The sequence below is a fragment of the Aplidium turbinatum genome, chromosome 12, assembly GCF_918807975.1.
Source record: "Aplidium turbinatum chromosome 12, kaAplTurb1.1, whole genome shotgun sequence".
In the NCBI taxonomy this organism is placed as follows: domain Eukaryota; kingdom Metazoa; phylum Chordata; class Ascidiacea; order Aplousobranchia; family Polyclinidae; genus Aplidium; species Aplidium turbinatum.
Window position 1 is genome coordinate 13,054,398 of NC_137483.1, and position 26,803 is coordinate 13,081,200.

At 38.1% G+C, this 26,803-nt stretch overlaps 2 protein-coding genes across 2 annotated transcripts in view; one reads left to right on the forward strand and one right to left on the reverse strand.

Moving 5' to 3' along the window:
• LOC145781120 (protein SSUH2 homolog) overlaps positions 1-7,044 on the forward strand; it is a 28,643-nt gene extending 21,599 nt beyond the window's left edge. Inside the window, exons 10-13 of the mRNA XM_082592877.1 lie at positions 1,955-2,057; positions 4,091-4,195; positions 4,784-4,848; positions 6,087-7,044. Of these exons, the coding sequence (XP_082449003.1) occupies positions 1,955-2,057; positions 4,091-4,195; positions 4,784-4,848; positions 6,087-6,165 (352 nt within the window). The 3' untranslated portion in view covers positions 6,166-7,044. The remainder of the gene's footprint in view (positions 1-1,954; positions 2,058-4,090; positions 4,196-4,783; positions 4,849-6,086) is intronic.
• Positions 7,045-8,420: 1,376 nt separating this feature from the next.
• LOC145781148 (protein SSUH2 homolog) lies at positions 8,421-25,704 on the reverse strand. Its single transcript, XM_082592913.1, has 13 exons — positions 25,612-25,704; positions 21,640-21,939; positions 19,592-19,747; positions 19,127-19,199; positions 18,351-18,474; positions 17,953-18,013; positions 17,588-17,712; positions 16,849-17,015; positions 16,475-16,567; positions 14,590-14,692; positions 14,092-14,196; positions 11,988-12,052; positions 8,421-10,072 (listed from the first exon to the last, which is right to left on the reverse strand). The coding sequence occupies exons 1-13, from the start codon at positions 25,622-25,624 to the stop codon at positions 9,994-9,996; spliced, it is 1,464 nt and encodes a 487-aa protein (XP_082449039.1). The 5' UTR covers positions 25,625-25,704; the 3' UTR covers positions 8,421-9,993.
• Positions 25,705-26,803: the final 1,099 nt, after the last annotated feature.

A 26,803-nucleotide genomic window follows, 5' to 3' on the forward strand; every position in this document is an offset into this window, starting at 1 on the left:
TTTGTTTTTCTCCGTCATGTTTCATCTTTTCGCCGCTGCTTTAAATCTACCTGGAAGAAGGTTAGGCCCATGTTGCGTCATTGGCACATGACAAAAATGATCCAAACAGCGGAAATATTCCTTAAGGATTTTCTAAAATGTTACCGCACTTCTTGAAATGTCGCCGATGTCACAATATGTCGTCATCGCAAATACTATCTTTGAACTAAACTACCAGAATCCACGGTTTGATATTAGTCATTAAGAATATTCAATGAAAGAAAAAGCATGTTCAGGTTCACTGTGTTTAATCGTAGATTTAAACAGGTCCTATGACGTAGTTGGGCAGCATGTTTAACAAGATTTTCAACTTGTGTTCATCGTATGAAACAAATTATTATTGCCAGTTTGAGATTACGTTGAGCAGTGCAACATGCCATTATAAGGCAACTTTCCGATAGACGCTTCTAGTATTTGAGGTTATATAAATTTGTTTAGGTTTCACTCAAGCGTTTGCGTAGTTACGTGCTGGTATTGGTGAGAGCTCAGTTTTGACACTTATTGTTTTACCATAAGTTTGAAGAAATCACTCTCGTTATCGGTCGTGCAGATACATCCGTTATCATCGGTCTTCTGAGTAGGCTATCCCCTATCCCTGAGCAATACAATTCGAAGAAGGAAAATTTTGAAAACTGTTAACACCACTTTATGTTTTACTGGTAACGAGTGTACCAGGAAGGATAATTCCGAGAAATACCCATTAACCAGCCAGCAGTCATTTCGTACATTAGTTTTACATTGAATCATTGTAAAAAAAGACTGATTTGCTGGCTGGGTAGAAAGGCAGATGACATTTTCTGGGCGTTCTTGAATTTGTGACTTCATCAATAAAAGCTATGCTAAAATTTTATCTTGGCTTAATTGCGGATTTGTAGCAATATTTCAACTAAGCTTTTTTAGCTTGTTGAATGGGAAAGTCTTCTTGAAGTGATAGGCTGCTTAATTGCACCCATCAAGAATTAAACCATTGTCTTTTGATTGGAAATACCAGCTATTGAGCTTTATGTTGCACCTCAGCTAGCCTACAGAAAAAGCTTGGGTCGTAAACAGTGTTTCTTCTAAGGTGCGCAACCTTAGAAGAAACACAGTTTGCGCAACTGCGCAGCACTGCGTCATTTGCGCAGTGAAATTTTATTCTTGCGCTGTGTAAACTTTTCTTAGAGGAAACACTTGTGGTAAACAATAGAGAGTCTGTTAAATTTTGTTGTTCGTGTTGAAACTGTTTTTATTGTGCTTGTGGCAGCAAAAGTGCTGAGCTGCATATCAAAAAGCCCGGCAACGGCTGGACACCAAGCTAACGAATCAATTGCAACACACTTCAAAAGCTATGAAAAACTTATATAATGCGATGAATGAACGATCTTTTTGCACGCTTTATTCTCATAATGTATTGCCGCATGGGTCGCTATTTTACTTACATACATACAATTATAGATTCTGTTTGAATAAGGACCTCTTGATGATCCCCCTTTCAGGGTGAAACAGGTTGTAGAGGTTTTAGAAAGCAATAAATATGTTTGATGTAATTTGCTCTGCTGGGCATTTAGCACTTTTTGTAGTATTAATAGTATTTATTGCTCAATTATATATTAAATATTTTACTTGACAAACAAACATTTTATTTGTATGAAGATATTTTTTCATCTTGACTTGACCTACTTTTTCCTATAATTTGATGCCCTGGGCCTTACAGAAGGTAAATCTTTATCTTCAAAACGGGGATTTCCCCTAAAAGGAACATCAGTTGCGATTTTTATAACCAGCAAAAGTTGCCGTTTTTACATCGATTTCAACGTCCAGTGACATTGAGACGATGCCAAAACGACAACGTTTTCTGGGCTGTGGTCCCATCGCAGAGCTCTTCAACAGCCAAGTACTCTCTCGCAAAGCGTTGTGTTCATGACTATTGTTTTAGCTCCAACCGTTTGAGTGACCACATCGTCGAGCGAAGTGACATGCCAGATCATCTCATCCGTGACGTTTCCGGTGACTTGATTATGGAGCAAATAGCTGTTCGGGTATGTAGTCCGTCATTTTGTTGTTTTGATAAAACAGTGTTAATCCTTGCCAACCGAAAGTCGCATTGCGAAATTTTTTTACAACTTCACGCCCTTTTAAACTGTCGCCTACGTAGGCCAAAAAGTCAACATTTTAATCCGCTGTTTCAACATTTTAATCCATTGATTGTCAACCTAACACCAGCAAGCGTTTATTTGGGCACAGAACGCAACATCCAGTAAACTTAGTTTACAACGAATCTCTTGTGTAAATTTTTGATTATATGAAAATTTACGAAGGCGATAGTATTTTGTAATATTTATCAGACATACAAACAACCAAACAACCTCTACTGTGGTTGTGCGAAGAGTTCAATCTCTCACTGAACGCCATGTTAAAGAATAGAGGGAATTGACTGAAAAGCGCCAGTTATGGATTTCCTGTTATTTTCGCTGTTTTACAGCAAAATATTTCAAAAGCAATTGTTATTACAACATTATTTGTACAATTGTACATGTTTGCAAATATGTTTTAAATGATTTGTTTAGCTTACGCAGCAAGTCACATGATTACGTCATGTCTCTGGTTTCGTGTTTGTTTTGCAAAGCTCCACAAAGCGAATGATGATGACTTATTTCGAAATCATGTGCTTTCATTGTTCGTTTTTTTATTATATTGGGTCAATGCCAAGAAAATCACTAGGTTTTGCCACTTGCAATAGAACTGTAAGAAACCTGTCTTATTGAACCTTTCCCAACAGGTTATGAGAAGCGCATATTTTGCAACGTTTAATGCGAGTGTCTGTGAATCACGAGTTATGGCTTTGTATTTTTGGTGATTGTTGCATGTAAAGCATTTATCAACCCACCTGAAGGTTTATATCATTATATGTGAACCAGAAATATGCCCAAAAAATGTCGAATGTTGGTGGAATTTTAGTAAATGGAAAATACCTTGAGCTTAGGAGAAAATTCCGTAGGCTACGTTGCTGATGTGAGTTCTCCGGAATTTTTCGTAACTAAAATGTGTCAGTTTCAACATCAGAAGTAATGGGGAAAGATCTACAAGGCTTTGTTTTGAGTTGTTTTTCGTGTTTATAGTTTTTAATCAATTGCGGAACAGTATGCTCGAAAATTCTTGCGGGTGATTGCAACTCAACTTTTTCGGTTTCGGCATACTTTAAATGTTATGAAGTTCAAAAAATGTCAAGGCAACCGTTTGTGATCTAATATTTCATAATTTGTGCTTTGAACAATTTTGTTTTACGAAAAAAGCAATGGGATTTTAAACTTAATCGCAAGGTCTCTTGTGCCTATTCTGTGGTGGAACAAAACATCAATATAATTTCAAATCGTCACTTGAAATGTTGTAAACCGAAAATTAGACTATATTCAAATGGTGTGAAAGCGGGAGTTTTTCGCTTTCGATCCTGCTTAGTTCTTTAAACTTCAGTTGGCAATTCTATAAACCTTTAATAAGTTCATGTTATTCCCCGAGCATTCTCTGAAGAAACGAAAGTCTTTGCGGAACTTCAGCAAACGTCAACCATCGCTGTTTGCAGGTCAAAAGTAAATTGTAGGTTGTACATAATGTACAAACGTTGATGTGGTGAGTTGGATTTGAAAAGCAAATAATTTCTTTCAGGGATTTCCCTATTAGTATCGGATATGTCTTCTCTCTTTCCAATAGCTTTCCACTTTCTGCTTAATAACGACTAATGCCGATAAGTTACCGTGTATAAAGTTACTTGTCGCTAGTTGTCACATACCTCAGTGGGAACAAACAATTTTGCGAAATAGATGAGTGGGTTAGATAAAAAATTGCGCCACCAAGAAAGTTTTTCCTCATTCTAAGCGTCATCCGTAGTGGTAAAGAAGCTGACAGCTATTGAATCGTGTGAAACAATTTTACTCAAATGTGGTACATCAATTTGTTCCGCACAGCTTTTTACTATACGAAACCGTTTTGGCTGTTGATTTTTCAAAATCCATTTTTGTTTTATCTAAATGGTCTTCGATCAGCCAAAAAATGATCATGAAAATGTCTTCTTCAGGTTGGTCCGGTGCAGAATTTCATGGAAGAAGAAATAAATGAGAGGTCGAACGTGATTGTGAGCACGCACGCCAGCTCCTGGCCCACTGAGCGGATATTGCAGCAGGTAAGTGATTGCTGAAACAATAGTGTCAAATCACTTCCCTGCCGAAACCTTTGGATGTGGCGCGGTGACTTACCCTGCTCGATACATCAAATCCTTGGGGAATAAGCCCTTTGGATTCGTCTGATCAACGTCATTTTGAATTTGATATGCGTATTGGAAGCTTTTGGAGTTGCTGAACGAAAATTGGTTTTGCTAACGTTATTTTTGAATGCGGGACAGAAAAGTGTTTGGCGTACTTTACGTTTTTCCTCTTTTATCAAAAAATGCCACTTAAAAATGCTGTTTTAATAATAATAGTGCAGAATATATAAGTCTAGTCTTCTATCAGTAAATCCTCGATATTTGCAGTCAGAGTTTCTATCGTGGCGATGAATTTCTAACTCTAGGCTACAGTAGGCTACTTGCACAATAGCATGAAGAACTAAATCGATTGTGCAAATAAAGTCTCTTTTAAGTCCCAGAATTGCATTATGCAAATCACCAACTGCAATGTATGCAGATTGTTATAATGCGGTTATATGTACATTCAAAGTTCTATGAATACTTTCAATTTTCAACTGATTCCAGATAACTGGTTTTTAATTCCAGAGGCAAAAGCTCCGGTCGGTTCCTGTCTATGAGTGTGGCTTTACGTTCAAAGACAAAAGCGGGAGGTACGTCACCAAAAAAAAAAACATTTACATTTTCAGTAAATTTTTTTATCTTATTTGCGCCCAGCTTCATTTTAAATTGATTTGCTGTGCGAAACTCCCAGGGACGTTTTGAAATAATGCTCGTTGATGCGTGCCACAAAGTTTTGTTTTGCAACAAAACATCTATAAATGTTTTGATCGCTTTCAAGATGCGTGCCGCTAGATAGGTAATATCAAGGTTATTGGAAATACAAAAAAAAGAAGGAATTTTTTGAAATTTTTAGAATCTACAAACTTGTATCAGAAGTCGAGCCTTGCAAGTTAGGCCCAGCAGAACCGCATTGTTTTTTTTTCGATCAAACTGCGGAAAAACGCTGGGCGTGAAAAAGATATACGAAAGTTTTCATATTAGATTTTAATGACATTTTATCTTCGAGTGCATGGAATTTTCCAGAATTTCAACCCCCTGTGTGGTAAACGTACCAGGCTACTACGCTGACAGCCCACTGAAATTAACAATTATGTAACGTTAAACGTTGTTATTGGTGAACGAGAACGAAAACAAAGCTCAAGCGTGTCATAAAATATCAACTAACCACCAAAGCTTTCTCTTTGATGACCGTTACCACCTGTCACTGAAAACTCTTGTTCGTATCCAGGGCTGTAGTTGTAGCTCTAAAACGAAATTTACAATGCACATCAACAAAAAACAGCCAAAGTAGGAACTACATTAAAATAGGTTAAACGTTTTCCACAGCATTTCATATTCAATAATATATTGCTATGCTATTTTTTTTTTAATATCACTAACATACGTGATGCAGAGTTGTAGATAGTGATGGATGTAGCTCCAGGCGTGGTCTAAAATTATTCCTATGCAAAAGAAGATGGAAGTCATTTCACTCCAAGCAACCTCCATGAAATAACATAACTTGTTTTCTTTTCAAAGTGAACGTTTTGTTTTTGCTCGTGCATAATCTCGTTGCAGAATGCTTGGTATTGAAAGAAAACCATTTATCAAATTTTAAGTTCATGAATTGAGTTGAAAGTCCGGGTATGTCGGTTCTGCCTCCAAAAGTTTGGTTTGTCTTATTGCTCTATTGAGCGAGGCATCAGGCTTGTACGAACCTGAAAGCCATATTCATCATTTTACCTCTTGCAAAAACACTTACGTTTCAATGGTCAATACGTATTACGTAAACTACACTTGGGCAGAGTATGCGAGGTTACAATAATGTCTAAAAAAGATTTGTTTGCAGATTCTGGGTGTATGGGAATCAACGGTCTGTCTACACAGCGGATTATCCTCACACTTGCTGTTGTTGCACCATTTTGTGAAAGGTGTTTTGAAGAGCCAACAGTTTTATAGCAAAGTTTCTTCACAGCTGATTTGTGCAGGGACTGCTTATTTCAAGTTCTTCTGTATTTGTCAACATCTTTCAAAGCGTCCAGACTTTTCTGCTAAGCGTTTAAACCTAAAGTAAATTTGATAAGCAACAAAACAAAAAATGATAAGTGAGTTGTTTTCAACCCAAAATATTTATGTAAAACGTACTACCGGTACTACGTAGGCCATTATTTTGAAAAATTGGTCCGGGGTAAACTTGAACGCAAAGGTTTGTTATTTTGATTCAGGAGGTTAACTATTCTGGGGAATAAAAGGTTGATCAAGTGATTTTGGCAACACTTGACTTTCTCTTTAGTCTTTTACTGTTATTATCACAAGAAAGTGTAACTATTTTAAAAATGTTGAAAGTCCCTAATGAAGAGCAGGAATGTCTCAACCTTGACCTCTTACGTTGTGTCCGTTACTGTGCTGAGAAGGATACTGATATTTGAAGGAATTTAAACGTATTATTTATGTAAGAAATTTTCTCAAAGACGAATTGTGAGCTTGTCATGTCGCACTTATAATTTCTATGAATAAAATTTTAACATACGCCTATTACAAATTTATTAAGTTATGACAATCTGCTGCGCTTTTATTGATTTTTTGTCGTGTCTTAATTATAGATTATGGAAGCTTATCAACCTATCTATGCATAAACTTATGTGGTGCTGTGTCTCATTGTGATTTAAGCATAATCAAAAATGATCCAAAGTAAACGAAATAAACAAAATTATTACATTGCAAACTGGTTGATTTGACGAGCGACGATTTCATCTTTTCTTGCATGAACTTTACTGTTATTTTCTCAGCACCGCCTTTTCTCCGGCCCTGGCTGATATTGAGCTATATCTGTATTAAACAGTTAAATCGCAGTGTAAATCGTCAAGTTCCTTTTGCTGTCGACTTCAGTGAATTTGAATTCTTCAGTGAATTTGAAAGTCCCGTTAACTGTTTAATAACATCGACTTCAGACGAACACGACTTTTACGAGGTAATTTTGGAACCTTTTCAAACGAAATATGAAGTTTACTGGTAGTGCAACCGAACTCAGTGAAACGGTGACCCATCAATACAGCCTTTACCTGGTTGTAAACAGGGGAAGGCATCCGCTACTTTAAAAGTAGCGCGTTATCGCTAAAATAAGGCAAGAGTACCGCTACCAGTCGATGAAAATTAGCGCGTTACCGCTACTTTAGTCTTAAACTGACGCTGGAAAGCTCTATTCAATTATCTTGTGAAATGACCTTGAAAACAAATATCAGTCGTTTATTTACATTGTCATTTCAACGTCATTACGGCACACAAGTTCTACGTAGCTGAAATTTATGCTTATGCTCTAGTACAGTGGTTTTCAACCAGGGTTCCGCGGAACCCTAAGGTTTCGCCAGTAAGTCTAGGGGTTCCGCAAGTTTACATTCAAATCCTATTATATGCATATTGAACCATAGAGAACCATTCTAACCATAGAGAACCACATTGAACCATTCTCTATGGTTCAACAAAGCAAACTCTCTACCAAAGCTTTATATGCATATTGTTTAAAAATAATCAAATATTGATTAGGTTTGCCACTATTAATAAATTTGCTACACTTTAACACGTTCGCTGCGATCCCGGATTTTCGTTGTTTTCTTGTGGTGCGATTAGGCTACCTTTAATCATGAACATGAGTATTTTAATGAGTAATCTGAACATGAGTACAGTATTTCATTTTATCAATCAAATCGATGTTTTTCGTATAAAACAATTAAATTATTGAACTGGGGTTCCTCGAGCTTTTGGAATGTTTCATTGGGTTCCGTTCCATCAAAAAGGTTGAAAACCACTGCTCTAGTAATTCCATCAAAAATGTCTAAAAATGATTCTTTTTTTCGACTTTAAATTGGAAAGTAGCGGAAGTACAGTACAACTGAAGCAAATGCATCACCTTTTCGCTACATCGGAAAAAAAAAAGTAGTGTCGCTCCTTATAACAAGAATGCAGCGCTATCAAAAAATCGTAGAGGGGCTACAAAAGCAAAGTGCTACTGCCCACCTCTGGTTGTAAAGCATAGGCCTACGTTTCCTTCCAGGCCACGAGTGAAATTTATAGCTGATGAATGTGAGAACATCACAAGTTTGGCGTGAACGTCTCAAAGAGACGTCTGTGTAACCTTTCGGTTCATATTTCAACCGGTTCCACAAGAACCAAATTCATGCACAAGAATGGTGAATGACGTTATATTTAACGTAAACATATTTTGGTATGTACACTGATATAGTAAATAGAAATAAAAACATCTTTTCAACGAATTAACATCTTCGGAAACTGCGGTATTCATAGTACAGTATTAACACCGTAAGCCTATACCCAGCTAGCCAAGTCCGTTGCAAAAAAAGAAATGATTTGCCGACTAAACTACAGGAAGGGCACGCAAACCAAATGAGGAATGCACCCCAGAAGAAAAACTTTGTACATAATTTGTTCTGAGGATGTGCACTGATATGATGTCCGAAACGTCAGTAAGCGTACAAGAATATAACCAAAATGAGAACAATACTGCAACCAATAAACGCAATGCATGTGTAATCGTAAACACGGTACCCAATGTAGATGCAATATTGCAGATTAATCTCAACCTCATGACTTGACCCGTGCTGTGTAATATGGACGAGGTAAGAATGAATTCAAAAAGGAACTTTGACACAATACGATAACTTATAAAGGTAAATCAAACCAAAATCATGATGTTAATGCGAAACTGCGTCGGTGCTGAGATCAAGCGAATAGCGAAAAGTTAGTGTGGTAGCAGCAAGGTTGTGGAATTCATAATCGGATAACTCGAAGTTACTGACAGCTCGAGTAATAATCGCTATACAATGTGCAATAATATTTCGAGAAAGCAGCTTGACATAGAGTCAGTTGGAGAAGGGCGTGTTTTGACAGACCGTTCCGCCAACACGCAACCATGCTTGAACGACGTTGACAGCAAATTAGTCGTTTTTTATTTTGACGTTCATCAATGTAAAAATCAACTGATTTGCTGTCTGGGGCTTGGCTATGCTGCTCGACACAAACAAAATCGCTGTTGTGAGTGACTGTAAACCACAAGTTGTGGTTGACCAAAGATAGGAATGTGACTGCAGTGATGTTGACAAGGGGGTACTTTAATTTTAGTAATCGTTCCAGGAAGGACGAGGACAAAGAAGTCACCGCATGTTCTTCAGCGTACTATTGTTTTCTTTTGTCTTATTTGGGGGGAGGGGGGTGGCAAGGCTTCCTATTGGCACTGGGCCAGAATCATTCTCTCCCGCCCTGTGTATTTGACAGAGGAAGAAGCCTCTGCTACTAAAACAGTATGTTAAAACTGGACACCAATTTCACAGCAACAGTGTGACTAGTATTTTTCGACCAAGCAAAGGGTGACAAGAGGTAACAAGTAGTGACATACTGATAGCGACAATTGCAAAGCGATGGTTAATTTCAAACAATGCTAAGTGTGATTAAACAGAAAAACGCTGATACTTAAAAATGCAATATAAGGAATACAAGTAAGGTAGTGAAATGACGTGAAAAATAGTGAAGTAACGTGATTACTTCCTCTGTACAAAAACTCACATATAACAAGTCAGTAAGGGTATGATGAAATGAAAAATTGTGAAACCAAAACATTGGTCTATCTTCGGTCCACAAGTAAATGAGCCTTCCGTCATGTTGTTGATGTGTGTTAAGAGTAAACTTTAGCAGCTGCAATGATTAGAATTGATCATCAGCCTCGCGCTCTCGAAATCCACTTTTCACAAAATGTTGCAGCAGAAGCAAGTGTGAGGATAATCCGTTGTGTGGACCGACCGTTGATTTCCATACACCCAGAACCTAGGTTGAAAAAGTTTACATTTTTGAAAGACTTCAATATTTTTATCGTGTACTCCTGATACGTGAAGTTCATTTACTGCACGAGTTTGGCAACACAGCACAATGCGCTCGAATTGCAACTGAAGACCTGAGTTGTAGAACTACTTAAGTCACATTTTGTGAAAGTTGAGTTATCACCAAAAATATGTTGTACAGGGTGAACATAAAGTCCTTGGACTTGTTTTCATTTTATGATTAAAGATATTGAATGTCACATATATGTCTTTCAATATGCTAAATATCTTGCTACACTCTCTAAAGTTTAAAATGTACAGTAGGTCTAATTGTAAGCATTAATTGTAAGGTCTAAAATGAGTCAAAGAGAAGCAATCATTCAGCTCCATCGCGAAGGGAAAACCAACTCTGAGATCATTAAGCTCTTAAAAGTTGCAAAATCCACCGTTTACCATATTGTGAATACATTTAAGGAACTTGGTACATCTTAAGATCGTTCTAGGAGTGGAAGACATCGCACTGCTCAAACAAAGAAAGTGGTTAAGGCTGTCCGAGAAAGGGTGAGGAGAAACCCAAACAAATCCATCCATCGGTGGAATGGCCAAAGACATGAATGCGAGCAACACTTCAATGAGAAAACGGCAGTTCCTTACACCTCTCAAAAAGCAAAAAACTTGAAAGAGCACAGATTTTTCTAAGAAAACTGAAGGCAGGCACGGCAGGGCAAGCGATCATTTTTTTTCAGACGAAAAACTCTTCACAATTGAAGCTCAGTTCAATAATTAGAACAATAAAATTTATGCAAAGTCTTCAGCAGATATTACAGATTCTGTGAGAACAGTTTACCGCCGTCAAAAACCGTCTTCTGTCATGGTGAGGACCGCCATCTTCAAAACATGGAAGTCTCCTCTGATTTTCGTAGAACAAGGGGTTAAAATCAATTCAGATTGCTATATCAACGATACTTTGGTTCCAGCCCTTGAAGAGATGAACACTACAAAGATCAGTCCTTCACATTCCAACAAGATGGTGCACCATCCCACATCTCAAGAAAGACTCAGGACTGGTGGAGTGGTGGTCACATCAGCTTCCAAGATTCTGGAGCAAGGAAATGTAGCATCCCTCATCGCCTGATTTAATGGATTTTTGTGTGTGGTCGTTATTGAAGGCAAAGACCTGATCCGTTGCTCACCCAAGTGTTGATTTTCTGAAGCAATCACTCCTGCGGGAATGGGCCAAAATACCCCAGGATGAGCTACGTGCCTCGGTCGAAAATACCGACAAAGAACTGAGAGAGTTATCCAAGTGAAGAGCGGCCACATTGAAAATAAATAAATTCATTCCTAGTATTGTAAGCTCTCATGGTGATACCTTTTTGATGAAATTTTATTTATTTTCTATTAATAAATCGTTTATAAGTTGGTCCAAGGACTATCTATTCAGCATGTATAATCGTCAAAGCCTGTCTTCGCAGAAAATTTGATTAAAAAAACGGGTATTTTCGCTATAACACATGCTGGACTGCTGGTGTTTGCATAGAAATAAAAGAACAGCATTGAAAGATGTTTAACTTGCTTTATCTCAAAAGTCGTCTTTTGGACTAAAGTCTTCAACTGGACTTTAACTCAGGTTTTCAATTGTATGTGAACCAGGGTGACAATGAATAAATCGTATTGTTTTATTTGAGCATGACGGCTGTCAATGATAATTGAAAATACATACAGCAAATGACTGTAACATGGCCGAAATAATTATGACACGTTTATGTAAATGAAATTTGTTGCATCAAACCATGAAAATGTGTTCAGTAGTAAAAAGTTCATCAGTAAAAGTAGGCGGAGCTACTAAACCTCACAGCATCAGCTTCTTGCTCAGAACCACGGTCAAAAGTCGCAACGTGGGACAAGATAAAAACACACACCTGCCATGTTTATCGTTGAATTTAAAGTCACATTCGTAAACCGGAACGGATGTCAACTTTTGTCTCTGAAAAAGAAAAAGTTTTCAACAAGGTGAAGTTTGAACAGAACGGCGGTTGCTAACAGTTGCCTAAGCTCAGAAATGTTTTGCAGAAGCACTGCATAGTGTAGATCAGCGAGCAAGCAATTAACGATGTAAAAAATCCTTGAAACGATGTGAAAAGCATTTTTGCTCCCTGGAAGGTAGAACAATCCTTCTTGTCAACAGGGCGTAACTTAAAAGATAACGCTTGCGAGCTATACGACTGCAACGCTCTATACCGCTTCGCTGTTTTCACGGTCAAACTGCTCATTGTCACAGTAAGCGATACATAATGTCCACACTGATATACAGTAGTAGACACGCAAAGCTTCACCAAGAATGTCACACAACACGCTATTCATTAAACGTTATACTCAACCACCTGGATACTCACATGGAAACGATAAGGTACCCGGTCATTTGGTCGACAGGACGTTTGGTCGATAGACATTTGGTCGACAGGACGTTTGGTCGACAGGACGTTAGGTCGACAGAACGATTCATTTTAGGGTTAGGGTTAGTTAACTAACCTTAACCCTAACCTAACCCTTACTCTAATCCTAACCCTAAAATGTCGACAGGTCGTTTGGTCGACCAAATGTCTTGTCGACCAAACGTCCTGTCGACCAAACGACCGTACACCAACGAAAAAGTGCCTCAAGGGAACACCTCTAATGAAAAAAACATTTTTGAAGAAAATTATATTTTGGACTGAAAAGATAGAGAATTTCATCAGGATTCTGAATATATGGAAGTTTCTCCACAATTCCAATTCTTTCCCTGTTAAATTTTAGAACTAGTGGAGCTACCACGCGACCCAAAAGTCTAAAATATGCCAGAACAATGATATGATATGCTGAAAATATACTAATAGTAGCAACAGAAAAACCCTTTCTGGTTTTATATATTTGTGGTGTTTGTAGCTGTTGTGTTGGTCATGCTTCAGCAGTTACAAATTTCCTGTATCGTAGTATTTCAAAGGCAGTAGTAAACAGTAACAATAGCCTAGCTGAAAATGCACGATTTACCTTGTATTTGCAAACCATAACTTTAAATGCGTTTTACTCAAAATGACATTTATTGCAGTAAATGTTAACTCATTTGTATATTTCTTGTCCGAATTGGCTGAAAATTGGAATGCATGCTGATACAATGGTATTGTATCAAATTATGAGAGCTTTTTAAAAATTTTTATTTCTTGACCATTTTATTGAAAAAAATGTGTATAAATATTTTCGCATACAAGTAACTTTCCAAAAAATTTTTTTTTAGGAAAGTGACCTTTTAGAGAAAAAAGCTCCCATAGGTATTTGCATATATGGTAGATCTAGCACTTCATAACATTTCTTGTTGCTATATGGTGCTGGTAGTGAGAAACAGTATTTTGTATTAGCATGTCAAAAAATAATTATTGAAATATTGTCTGTGTTTGAAGGAAGCTCATTCCATCAAATTAAACTTTTATTCCATGAGACTTGCATGCGCCTTTTCATGCCCTTTTCAGAAATATATGGTATGTGGGGGTTCCCACAATAGTTAGCTTATCTGAGGCAAGCTTCTCAGCCATCAGCGAATATTGAGATTTCATTAGAAGTGTCCCCTTAATTTAAAGACATTTTTCAGTCAACAGATGCTTTCACAAGACAAGGTTCGTTATCGAAAACTCTCTATTTATATCACGTGCAATGGTTAAGTAGCTTTCTTGTAGGAGAAGCTAAATTTTTAAAGTATGGTGGCAAAAATCTGCAACCTGTAAATGTTAATCTGAAGATATATGACCAAAAACATTTATAGCTGTTCGGAAGCTAGTCTTAGGAAACAGTACCAATTACAAAGTGGTAAAAGGATTGCCCTTAGGCTCCAAAGCCTCAAACAAAGACGACAAAAAAATAGAAAAAAAATCTAAGTATGGCAGCAAAAATCTGCAAACTGAATGTATTGATAAACTGCCAAACTCTAAAATCATAAACAAACCATGATAAACCATAAACAAACAATCATAAACAAATTCACACCATGCCCACCTGCTGTAACATCCGCTCTGTCGTAAAAGAGGTGGCGTGCGTGTTCACAATCACAGATGACTGACGATTGATTTCCTCTTCCATGAAGTTCTGCACAGGGCCGATCTGGAATCGTAAGACGATGAGAAACACCGTTGTTTTGAATAAGGTACTTTTCAGTTAGCAAACGAAATACGACCTATGGCTGTTTGTACAAAAACGTTCAAGCAAGTGACTTCATCAGAACTATCAGCAAAGCAATTAGAACACGAAGCAACAGCGAAGCGGGCAAAGGGGTAAAGGAGAATTAAAACTATCAAGTAGAATTACACTTTAACATTCCCTTGAAAAATGATTGATTGAAATTTCGCGAGAAATATTGGTATTGCTACAAGACCAAGCCATCATAAGCAAAGTGACACACACCACATAACACAGAATTTGTTACCAAGCTAGCAAAGGTCGATGTTTTTACGTAAAAACATCAACTTTTTCTAACTAGGTAGATTGTGTGTTTACCCGAGGAGCAACTTGTTCCAGAATGGTGTCTCCAGCGGCACCACGAATGAGATGATCAGGCATGTCGGTGCGTTCCACGATGTGGTCAGTTAAGTGGTTGGAACTGGAAACCATGGGGATAACTAAGCGGTGTAATAATGACGATCAAATACAACCCTGCTCTTAACAAGGATTCGGTAATCAAAATATTACTTGGGCGCAGACTGTCAATAAAGTTTTCCCCGACATTGGTTCCTGCAACTCATGGCATCGTACTATTTTCTAATTTTTTATGCACTTTAGTATTTTCAAATTAAACAGACAACTAGAAAAACAAAGTAAAATGACCTATTTATGTAGTGTAGCACCCAGCACCGGGATAGCACAAGTAACACTATGATAGTTTACGCGGAGTGCAGTCAACGAGTAGATTTTTGCATTGGAGCATTGATGAGACGCGGTTACCAGCAAGATTGAGTGACGTGGAAAATTTTTCGATGGCTAACTGCAAGTAGGGGCTGAGTAATGATGACACTAACAATTACAAATGTCACTTTAAGTGAAATTTAATAAAAAAAGCTAGGAACTCAGCAGAGAAAGCAGTGTTAAAACAACGTTAAAATGCAGCTTATATGTACTAGGTATGTTAACCAAATACAACCAAACTTGTCCATTGAAACTTTATCAACCAACTTTCGGGAGTAAAGGTTGGAAAAGCAAAATTATCTCATTTGGTAGTCAGTATATTTTATTGAAAAAAAAAACTTTTTAAAGGCAATGCTGTTGCCTGCACATCTTAATTTTTTTAACTACACGTAGTAGCACGTTTAGTTAAGCAAACTTCCGGACCTTCGTATTGAAAAAAACACGTTTAAAAAACCACGAGCTTAGAGATGCCAAGAGAGTAAATGTTTAAAGACAAATTTGTTTTATAAGATCCATCTGATAAATGAAAATAACCAAAACAGCAGCTTGGGCTTTCCCTGAGAAAAATTCGTTCACGCAAGTAATCGGCACGTTTGAAATTTTGCAAGTCAAGTCATCGAGGCGAAACGAAGAATTTGCTAGCTTTGTTTTCGTGACTAAGCTTATACTTGAGAATTGCGACCAAGTAGACTTGAAGACAAGGAAGCCAAACTCTGCGTCGAACTGCAAAAACGTCAGCAAATGTCATGACGTAACCAAGTGCTCTCCATTGGTGTCAAGCTGAGATCTTTTACATGGTCAGACAAGTTTAGCTCAAATTTTTAGCCACCCAACTGCATCGGCAGCAATACAAATGCAATAGCAATGTTTTAAACTGCAGAGACCGCTGCGCACACATGAAGGAAACATTGCAACGTATCAACTAATTAAATGACTGGATCACGACCGGCATGCATAAAAAATTGCGGTGGAGAACAAAAAGCACGCGGGAAGTCGTCATTTTATGTTTAATTTCGGTTCTTGTCGTGGGAATTTCAAGCGTGGGGCTGCATGAAATTGACCAATTAAGCATTGCCGGTGGAGAACAAAAAGCACGCGAGTCGTCATTTTAATGTTGAATTTCGGTTCTTGTCGTGGGAATTTCTAGCGTGCGGCTGTAGAACAGCATAGGATAGAAACCGGATGTGGACGTTACACATTTGTTCATATCACATGCCAACGCAAGAATTTGATAAGACTCGGTCAAATGATACTGCACGATATATATCCAACTATCAGTCTTATGCTACTGCTAGAGAGAAAATTTGTCGTTTTTTACATGTAAATTGTAAAATAACCAACTTTCTGTCTGGCAAGCTGAGTTTTAAAACCTAAAATTGATTGAAAAGAATATTGTGACTGAAGTAGTCGTTGAAAAAATGAAAATACCCTATAACGAAAATAGTCTGAAACGCAGATATGAAGAAACAGAAAGACTCACAAATTGACAGTAAGCTGAATGTATTGCTTGATCTGTCCGAATCCTTTGCATTCTCTGCAGCGAGTGCATCCAGTGCCGTTGCAAGTGTAGCATCTGCAGAAGTTAACCAAAGAGTTTATGCTTTCTTTTTCGCCCTGCATAGAATATGACTTGGAACAAAACCCGTGACGCATAACGCATGGACCGCAGTCAGGAACATAGCCACTGTGGGTGGGTGAGAAGGGGGCAATCATCCTCTACAAAATCTTTTAATTTTATTACAACGTTTTAATGCTATTGTAATTCATGTGAATGACGTTTGCCGTCACAACAGTAGCTTTTCCCCTCCCGAAGCAAACCTAAAGTTTTCTATCTACGTCACTGCGGCAGCCTACCTTTTTCTACCACTTCCGTTACAAGAGTTGCATGGCACGTTGTGTGAGCGGCCTTCCCTCATTTCTTGTCGTCTGCCTGATCCATTACAGAAGGAACAACGAATCCTTCCTCGGCCATAACACCTCCAGCACCTCTCAAAGCCTTGTCCGAAGCAGTGGTGGCAAGGCTGAGTAACAACGAATGAAAACAATGTGCAGACTGTGCGCATAGGAAGAATAACGACGGGTAAGCACTAAGCAGGTTTGTCTAAGAAATTTATTTGGTTCGCCCATTGAGAATATAACGTCAGATTGCCATTAATTACGAAATCATAATGTCACAAATGTAAGTCCAAAAAATCAACCGGCATTATTCTACGTCAAACGCTACAAAAATATGTTAAAAGGCGAGTTTTGTGTACGTGTTGCCAGTTACAACTCATAGACATACGTTTTAAGCCTTGCAAGGCGACATTACCATTGTCTGTTTATTGACGTGTCAGCTATTTGGCTTATCGAATATTGCAGCTGATAATTTGTTCGCCGTCCCAGCCCAGTTGATAACAGAAATAAATACGAAACCGCTTAGAATTTATGAAACATGACACAAGCGATCTTGAAGATTGTATTACGCAATAATACAGTGTTTCATCCAATAAGGGTTGACGTGCAGAAAACATACATATCGTGCCTAAACGCCATACAAACAACTGCACAAATCGCAAAACGGCCTAAAGTACTACAAGAAATTCGAACTTACCCGAACAGAAGCGGTATGTGGCACTTCCATCTTCTTGACTTCAGATTGGAACAGAGCGGAAAATCCGCATTGAATATCCCACGGACCCGGGGCTGGCCCCATGTGGGGCCCGTCTACAAAACCACCTGTTTCACAGAGGACGTTGTATTTGAAATTGTATAACTAACAAACTTATGTTATTCTAAGTTCTATTTCAAAACTTTTTTTGACTGCATGTTGAATAGTTGTACGCCGCTCTTGGATGAATAATTAATAATGATTTATCTTGTGATTTACATAACTGAAAGTAAACCATTCCATAGACGGAAATCTTGATATCACCTTAAATAATAACAAAACATGAAGTAAAAGCAACTGTCACTTACCAGAGTAAGGAACATAATGCCATTTGGTGCTTCTGCCTTCAGTGAATGTTTCAAGAGTGTACTGGAAAAGCAAAGGTTAAATTACACTGGGAGATCCAGATCGACAAAAGTGTGATGTTTTTGCGATGATGTCAATTAACTTACATCATGAGGTTTGACTGTGGTGCAAGCTCATGACACCAAAAATCGTATTTTTCTAAGATTATAATGGACTAACTGGACAACTAATTAACTAGACTACTATAATGCTGCACGTAATGCAGGCGAGATTTGTTGCTTTTAACGCTGTCCATTAAGAACATCTCTGCAAATAACTACAGGTTTGGCAAGAATTACATTTCAAGGCAGAGATGAGCAACTTTACAATTAGTGGATAAAAAAACAAAGCTTAAAATTACATGAAATGCTGATGAGGACTTAATATCCTTAATTTTCATATCCTTTGCAGCTCCAGATCCGTAACAACATTGTTGATTGACATACTCCACCAAAGCCTCTTGCGCTTCCTCAGCTGTTATTGACCTATACAGCAATGGAAGTACTCATGCGAGCTGTTCATCATATTTAAGTATAACAAAAAGACCTTAAGTTAACATCGTCAGCAACATCAAATCAGACTCAATATATGTCAAAAAGCGACTATGATGGCTATCCCTTCGTCTTCGAGGATGAGGGATAGCCATCATAGTAGTTGGCAATTACGTAGTCAGAATAAACTTGTATCGATGTGGTATAAAAAGTCAAAATTGCATTTTGTCATTTACCTGTTACCTTGTTGGCTGCTCGTAAGCGATAGAGAGTTAGAGACTGTTGCTTGAACAAATGCCTCTAGCTATGTTTCCACAAGAAAACAATGATCAGAAAATATACCGCGATTTAAAACGAAGATATTCTGATGACTTCCAAATTACCAATTGCAGCTTTTCCGGTGCTCAAATCATATCGGCCAACAAAAATGTGTCATAATTTCATGACGTTTGTTTCCACAGTGATTTTTGTTTTTCTTCCATGTCAGATTTTAGCAACTACTAACTTCAGGAAGTCAAGCCAACCAAATGCAGTACAAACCTCATTTTTGATCTATCAACAATGGCAATTTTCGCAATAAAAATTTTAGTAACTACTACTAGGAAAGAAGTCATGTTAAGGTTAAGCGATGCAATGCAGTACAAACCTCATCTTTGACGTGTCAACTATGGCAGCTTCACCAGTGCAGTCTTCATAAGAAGGGGGTGGTCCTGCTGGCACTAAATAACATTTTGTTTAGCAAGACGATTAGAAACTCTATCGGCTTCAGCATTTTGTCTGATGATAAACAAAATTGGTAAAGAAATAGTTTCACCAGAGATGTTTCTACAGATTTTGTTAGTTTAATAGGAGAGCCAAACTGCATTTTCTTGAACTTGACAATGACATGTGTCACCAATACCATCAAATGAAAAAACATTAAGGTCGTTCATTCTGAAAAACAGATGATGTACCATACGGATGCCGCAGCCTACACCTTGTTAGGTGACAGCTATATACTATCTTAAAATGAAAAAACATAGTTTGACAAAAAAACATAATGCTTGGTGCAAAAATTTGAAACAAAGTTGTGATCCAGCCACAAGTCAAGTAAAAAAGCTGTTTTACTTACTTTCACTAGTAAAGGCAACATTTTCATAACCAGGAAGAGTTGCATCAATTGGAGGAGGAGCTGATCCTTCAACTGGTTCCGACGCAGCATTCTCATCCAAATCTTCATTTCCAATGTCTCCTTGATATTGCTGGGCATTCGCTGGGTCCCAAGCGGCTAAACAAATCAATGATGACAAGCAAATTGGAAGTAATGTATCTCCCATTCCAACTGAGCACTAGTATAAGAATATTCCACTATGGTACAGTTTTTATAGATCAGCCAACTGAATATTAAATGACCAGTTGACCACCTAACTGATCAAGGGCAAGCGGCAAGGATGGATCCAGGGGGGGGGTGTGGGGGTGCGCATTGCGCAACCCCCAAAAAAATTTCAAACAGCTATTATTTTAATAAACTAATGGTATTAAGCTCTACTAGCATTACTTTATATTTTGATAGATCATAGCATTTTATATCAGCATGTAACGAATTGATGCTGTGTAGATTATGGAATGTGTATTGTGTACCAATGGAAATTATCATGTGTTTTGTACTGCTGTACTCCAAATGTTTTTAAACTATAGAATATTTCCCAAAATTTCATCACGTTCTTGAATTTTGTTATACCTGGTACCATAAGTGTTTTTTATTCATGCTTGTTTTAAGACTTGACTTTTCATGCACACTTTCTCCGTTTTCAGGTCTTTAATTAAACAAAAACATCTGTATTAACAACATGAATGCTTATCAGTATGCCAAATACAGCAAAGACTCATTTTGACAGTGCCACACTGATGGACCTCCTTGAATGAAAATAGATTTCAGCAGCACACCCCCAAAAACTAGAGGCTGGATCCATCCCTGATCAAGATATCAAGTTTTTGCAACTTTTGTACTGCTTTAAACAGATTCCAAAACAAACAAGACTTGTTCAGCACGATATTTATAAATAGTTTCCTGGAATTTTATAATGCAACTTGCTACAACATTTTTATTTTTAAATGCAACTTTTGCCTAGAAATGTGCTAAAAGAAAACGGAATGGCCCGTTTCGGTAAGTCCGATTCGGCGAGTGCCCTATTCAGGGAGTTCCCTAAATTTGGCAATTTTTTGAATTTTTTTTTAATTATTGGGTACCGTAGCCTAATTATCATTGCCGTTTTAGGGTTAGGGGTTAGAGTTAAGGTTAGGAGTTGGGGTTAAGGGTTGGGGTCTTATTTTAATGTTTAGCATCGTTAAAACGATGTAAAAGCGGCAATGATAATTAGGCTACGGTACCCAATAATTTTTTTAAAAAATTCAAAAAATTGCGGAATAGGGAACTCGCCGAAAAGGGCTCTCGTCGAATAGGGCACTCGCCGAATCGGACTAGCCAAATTGGATTCGCCAAATAGTAGTAGACCCAAAAGAAAAAGTACCACACTAAAGTAATGTTTTGTTTTGACATTTATTTCGATCAGATCAGAAAGAATTTTTATTTGGATCACCGGCTTGAACTGAGTGGTGCCCTAAAGGCGATTGAAGAAATGTCCCAGCCAAATATTACACTAGCATTATATGCCATTTATTACATTGCCAAGCAACTTTGTGCAGAGTTGCATGAACTTCAGCAATATATGCTAGGTAAACAATCGTCAATTTTCAACACAGCATGCTTGGAAACATTGGGCATTGTATGAAAACAAATCACGAAAATAAAGCACTTGGCTACTGCAGTTGCCATACTCGTTGATAAATGCAACTTTTACTGCAAGTATCCTTAAAAAAGTATGTACAATATTTCTCACTAATTTACTGCAACAAAGACTTGTCATACGCTAAGCTCTATAAAATGAGCTCTAAAGATAATGGTACAACACATTAATTCCAAGATTCATCAAAGTGGGATAGAAATTGAATTCTTCTACTGAGATTAGTATGTTTTTGAAATTCAGATAATATTAAAATGTATATTTTCAGGATTGTTATTTCCATCAATTGTTTATCTTATCGTAAACAAACAAATTATTGCATAATAAGAAACCACACATTAAAAAATTAATTGACCAACACAAGGAAGATACTTACTTTTTGTTTGAGGCTGTTGAACGTTTGCACCCATGTTTTGTTGTGAAGGAGTAGATTGCATTTTCTGCTGTTCATGAGAGACCTGGGGCTGAGGAGGATACTGCCCAGGTTGCTGAGGAGGATATTGCCCAGGTTGTTGAGGGGGATACTGCCCAGGTTGCTGAGGAGGATATTGCCCAGGTTGTTGAGAAGGATACTGCCCAGGTTGCTGAGGAGGATATTGCCCAGGTTGTTGAGGAGGATACTGCCCAGGAGTAGCAGCTTGGTTATAATATCCTCCCTGCATTTGTGGAGTGTATCCTGCAAAAACATATTGATCTGTGTGGTTTTGACAGAGCTTTTGCAATATTTCTGTAACATTATGGCACTAAAACCACAAACATACATTTTTGCGATGAAATGTGATAAAGTTTTAGCAAAAAATGCTGCTATTTGTCACTTTGCTGCTACAGGTAGTCGTAGGTAAAGTATGCCTATGGCCAAAGGTGAGCAGTAACTAGTTCTTTTTGAGTAACTGTAACGGTAACTTTGTTACTATTTTCTAAAAGTAACAAAATGCGGTAACTAGTTCCTATTTAAGCAATTTTTCAACAGTTATATACAGTTACAAGTTACTTTTGCATTGAAAATTCAGTTTCTAATTGCCGTTTATTTCTCTGCACGTGTTTGTGTCTTGCTTTGTGCGTGTTTGCTGCGCTTCGCGCAATAATACATTTTTCTCGCAGCTGTATCGGGGCAGCACTGCGCATGTGCGGTTCTACTTTTGTTTTGTGGTCTTGTGGAGAAGGGTTGCCATATTGGCAAATTTATCGCCAAAATCCAGAAATCTGGCGATTTTTTAAGACGTTTGGCTTCATATTTACAATTTGTCTCTTTTTTGGCGATTTTTGATAACTGATTTGGCTAAGTTTTTGGCGATTAATCAATATGTCCCAAAGACAGGCAAGACACAACAATACAACAGGGTTGAGCATTATAACAATTTATTTTACATATTTACAAGTAGTTTAACAGTCAAACGTTTTCGGTTTAACTTAAGCCCTCATCAGGAACCTAAAAATATTTATAAAAATGCAATAAATTTCAACTTCTTGAAGGTAACTAACTAACTGACTATAAGCATCAAGAAACACGCAGCGATTAAAAGCAATTTCTTGATGCTTATAGTCAGTTAGTTAGTTACCTTCAAGAAGTTGAAATTTATTGAATTTTGTGTAACGCTTGCAATGCCTCTAAAAAGATTGTCTGACATCAAAACCAACAACAGCATTGCTGTTTGCTTGCCGTTGGTGGACGTTCTTGTGGAAGCAATACAAACCAGATTTGGTCATTGGTTCAAGGACAGCGACTTTCAGCTTGCGACTGCATTCCACCCACAATTTAGACTTCCTCCCACCCACAATCGACAATAGACATTCCACCCCCAATCTGTGTTTAATGGCTGACAATTAAGCGACACTGCTGAATTGAAGACCAAAATAAAATAGAACATGCTTCAAGCAATTGAAGAAGCAAATTGCTCTGCTGAAGAGGGGAGTAGCAGCAACACTGAAGTGGATGGTGGTAGAGCCACAGAGGACTTTTCTGCACCACTTTACGCAAAAACCAAGAAAATACAGCTATGCGCGTTGAATCTGTTATAGGAGTATTTGGAGCAGACCCTGAGCCCAAGTTAAGCGGATTCAGATTCACAAGCGGACCGACGAAAAAACTGTTTTAAAAATATAACACTCCCATTCCGTCAAGTGCTGCAGTGGAAATATTGTTTTCATTGCAACACTTGTTCATCACCAGACTTTATTCGTTCATCCCCGACGCCGACATACGCCCCATCGGCCTGACAATACCAAGACAGGCATGGGTGCGCCTCAACCGTCTCCGTAACGGGCGTCAGGCTTTTCCACTCAACCATGCACCAATCGGAAATGGCTTTTTCCTCCTCCTCCTGTAAATGTGGTGCCGAGGAACAGACCACATCATTGATTGATTAATTTAATCTATATCTTCAGACTGGGAAAGCTTCTTGCAGAGCTTAATCTTGGCAGTTTCGCACACTTGTAGAGGCTTTGAATCACTGGCGCAGACCCGGTCACCGAGATTGACAGAGTGAAGTTTCCGATTGTTGAAGTCTTGTTCCCGAGGAATTATTCCATCTATTGGATGCCGCTAAATGGAGAGCAGTCCTTAACGTGCGTTGCTCAAGCGGACGCCCTGAGAGTTGAACCAGCACCGCTTGATCTTGAAGCTTCTTAGTTCCAGAACTGGCGCGCTAACCAATTGAACTATTGGAGCGGAGCAGCGGACATTATCAATGACTGTACCGTCTTCAAGCCACCTAACAGAGTGGAAGGTCTGCGTGTTAGGGATGATGAAACTAAAGACTGGCTGCTCCCTAGTAGCCTTCCAGTGTAGTCGGGAACATCGTGAATCTGGGGCAGTAAAAGAATAGACCCTCGTCTCTCGGACCCAGAGGCTCATGCGACGATTGGGCAAGGACATTTCAAAGCCCAAAAGGGCAGGTCTAAGTGACGAGCACTTTGAAATGCTTGTATTTCTCAAAAGAAATGAACTAAACATATAAAGCCACTGAGTAATTTTTTTTAAATAAAATATTGTTGGTTTTGTAGGGTGCAACCTAGTTCGTACCCTGAACAGTTCGTACCCTCAGTTCATACCCTGGAAAGATCGAGAAAAAAATTAAAAAAAGCCAAAGTCGCTGATCGCAGTTAGCACAAAGCCGAAGTCGCTGATCGGAGTTTCCGCAAACAACTCGAGGGTTAGGGTTAGCGGAAACTGCGGAAAATATTTGCGGAAACTGTAATCAGCAAGGGTTAGGGTTAGAGAGCATAGATTACTCGATGGTTAGAGTTAGGGTAAGCGGAAACTGCGGAAAAACGTTTGCGGAAACTGCAATCAGCGAGAGTTAGCATTAGGGTGAGGGTTAGCGGAAACTGCAATCAGCGACTTCGGCTTTGTGCTATCTTTCTCTCGGTCTTTTCAGGGTGGGAATTTAAAAATGTTAGGGGAAACTGCGATCAGCGACCCGCTTTTTTAATTTTTTCTCTCGATCTTTTCAGGATACAAACTGAGGGTACAAACTGTTCAGGGTACGAACTAGGTTGCATCCGGTATTGTACTTGTGCTGTTATGTTAGCATGGATGGCTCTAACACTATATATCAAACACTGCGTTTAAACTGGACTTGCATGCAGAGCTGGCCAGGTGCAGAATTTTATGTTCAGATTTGTGAGTAACTGAAAGTAACTAGTAACTGTAACTAGTAACGGTACTAACTAGTTACTTTTTAAAATCGGTAACTGTAACGATAACTCAGTTACTATTTTGCCAAGTAACTGTAACTCAGTTGGTACTTTTGTAAGTAACTTTGCCCACCTTTGCCTATGGCACCTATTATCACAGCAAGATTGATAAAACTCGTCAGCTAAGTAGTAAAAGTGCCTGAACAATGTTCAAAAAGATGATTGCACATGCTCTACTTAGGGTACTGGATCTCATTTATCATATTTCTCACAAACAAAACACTTTGCCAATCTTGTTGCAGCTCTCTTGTCGTATTGACACATTTTGCATGGGCTCATTTACTACACTTCATACATTGCATAACATTTCTTATCCCTCTCCTTCCACATGGATCGACTTGGCTCTTTACAACTATACCTTCTGCTCAACTCACCACCACTTTCGTTTTTACTAGATTTACCTTCACACCTTTTGTCAAATAATATCTCTAAAATATAAATAAAAAACATGAATTTTGACTGACATATTTTGTTCATGTAAACCACGTAGGCTATTTTTAGAAGTTTCAAGTGTGTGGCAAGTGAAAAATGGTTTTAGAGCCACACCATAGCACATCGCTTGAAAGCTTCTTTTCTGAAGTTACCAAAACAGAAAATTATAGAAAACATTTATAAAACAGAAAATTTAGTCTATACGTTTGGAAAAACAAACCTTGCATTGACATTTTGTTCAACAGTCTCCAATAACTATTTGTGATTTGTTGTGTGAAAACTGAAAAGCGCAAAAGCGTACTGCCTTCTTCAACTTGGCTTAAACTTTATCAGGAAAAACAATCAGAGTTGCCAGACCATATAACACTGGTCACAGCGGAAAACCATAATATTTTCGTGGGAAAGTTCTAACATAAAATTCCCGAATCCTTTCGTCTGTATGCGATGACACCGAAAAAATACTCTTCTGAAAACGTCTTTTCACAGATTGTATCTCAAGAAAAAATAGCCACAGACTGTCCAAAAGGGGCGCAACACGGTACGTACTAAAACTTGTCACCACAATACAGATTACTGAGGATAAAAGGCAGAAATTTCGTTTAGTTGGTAAGCACAAGCAAAACAGTTTTAATATTCGATCAACCTTTCCAACAGACAATTCTAAAATGAGAGAATTGATTGCGGAATGCGGTAGGCCTATTTCAAATGCACGTAACCAGCTTCTGTGACGTAATAGTCCATATGCATTGTTATGGAACTTCACAGGTGTTCAAAAGGATTGTGCATGTTTTACAGGTGTTACGAAGAGATGATGCAATCTCTGCTCATTGTTTAGCAATATTCCATGACGTGAGACGTCAGGAAGTTGACCTTAGCGGTTTTATGTGACGTTTGATTTGGGAAACGATTGTCCGTAACAAACACTACAAAGATTTTTGAGCTTTTTTTATTGATTTGTTTGAGTAATGTCACATACAGACACTATGTATCGTACATGATTAAAAAGTCGAATTAACAGTTAGTGCCCTAAATATGCCAGGAGTGGGTTACCGTATATATTTCAACTCGTGGGCCAAAACATTCTCAAAGTTTGACAGACGGGACCAGTGCCGGATTAACCAAGTGTGGGGCCTATAGCAGATTGATTTGATGTAGGCTACAGACAGTGATGGGCATTATCGGCGATAATTTATCGGCGATAATTATCGGCGATAAATTTTTATCACTTATCGTTATCGCTTAATTATTTTTTCAGTTATCGTTTATCGTTATCGCCAAAGGCAATATTTGATTATCGCCGATGATTAATCGCCGATAAATCTTAAGTGGAAAGACCATGAAAAGTAATATTTTTACTAGCCACCTAGTTCATGAAACTAAAATTAAAACCAGTTCTTCTTCAGTGCCTGAAG

Bases quoted from the DNA above. Each gene is read 5' to 3' on its own strand.
- LOC145781148 (XM_082592913.1), bottom strand. The intron at 18,475-19,126 runs GTTTGTACTGCA...ATTGCTGTATAG, and splicing joins GTTGACACGTCAAAGATGAG to GTCAATAACAGCTGAGGAAG. The intron at 14,197-14,589 runs GTAAACACACAA...TTACGATTCCAG, and splicing joins TGGAACAAGTTGCTCCTCGG to ATCGGCCCTGTGCAGAACTT.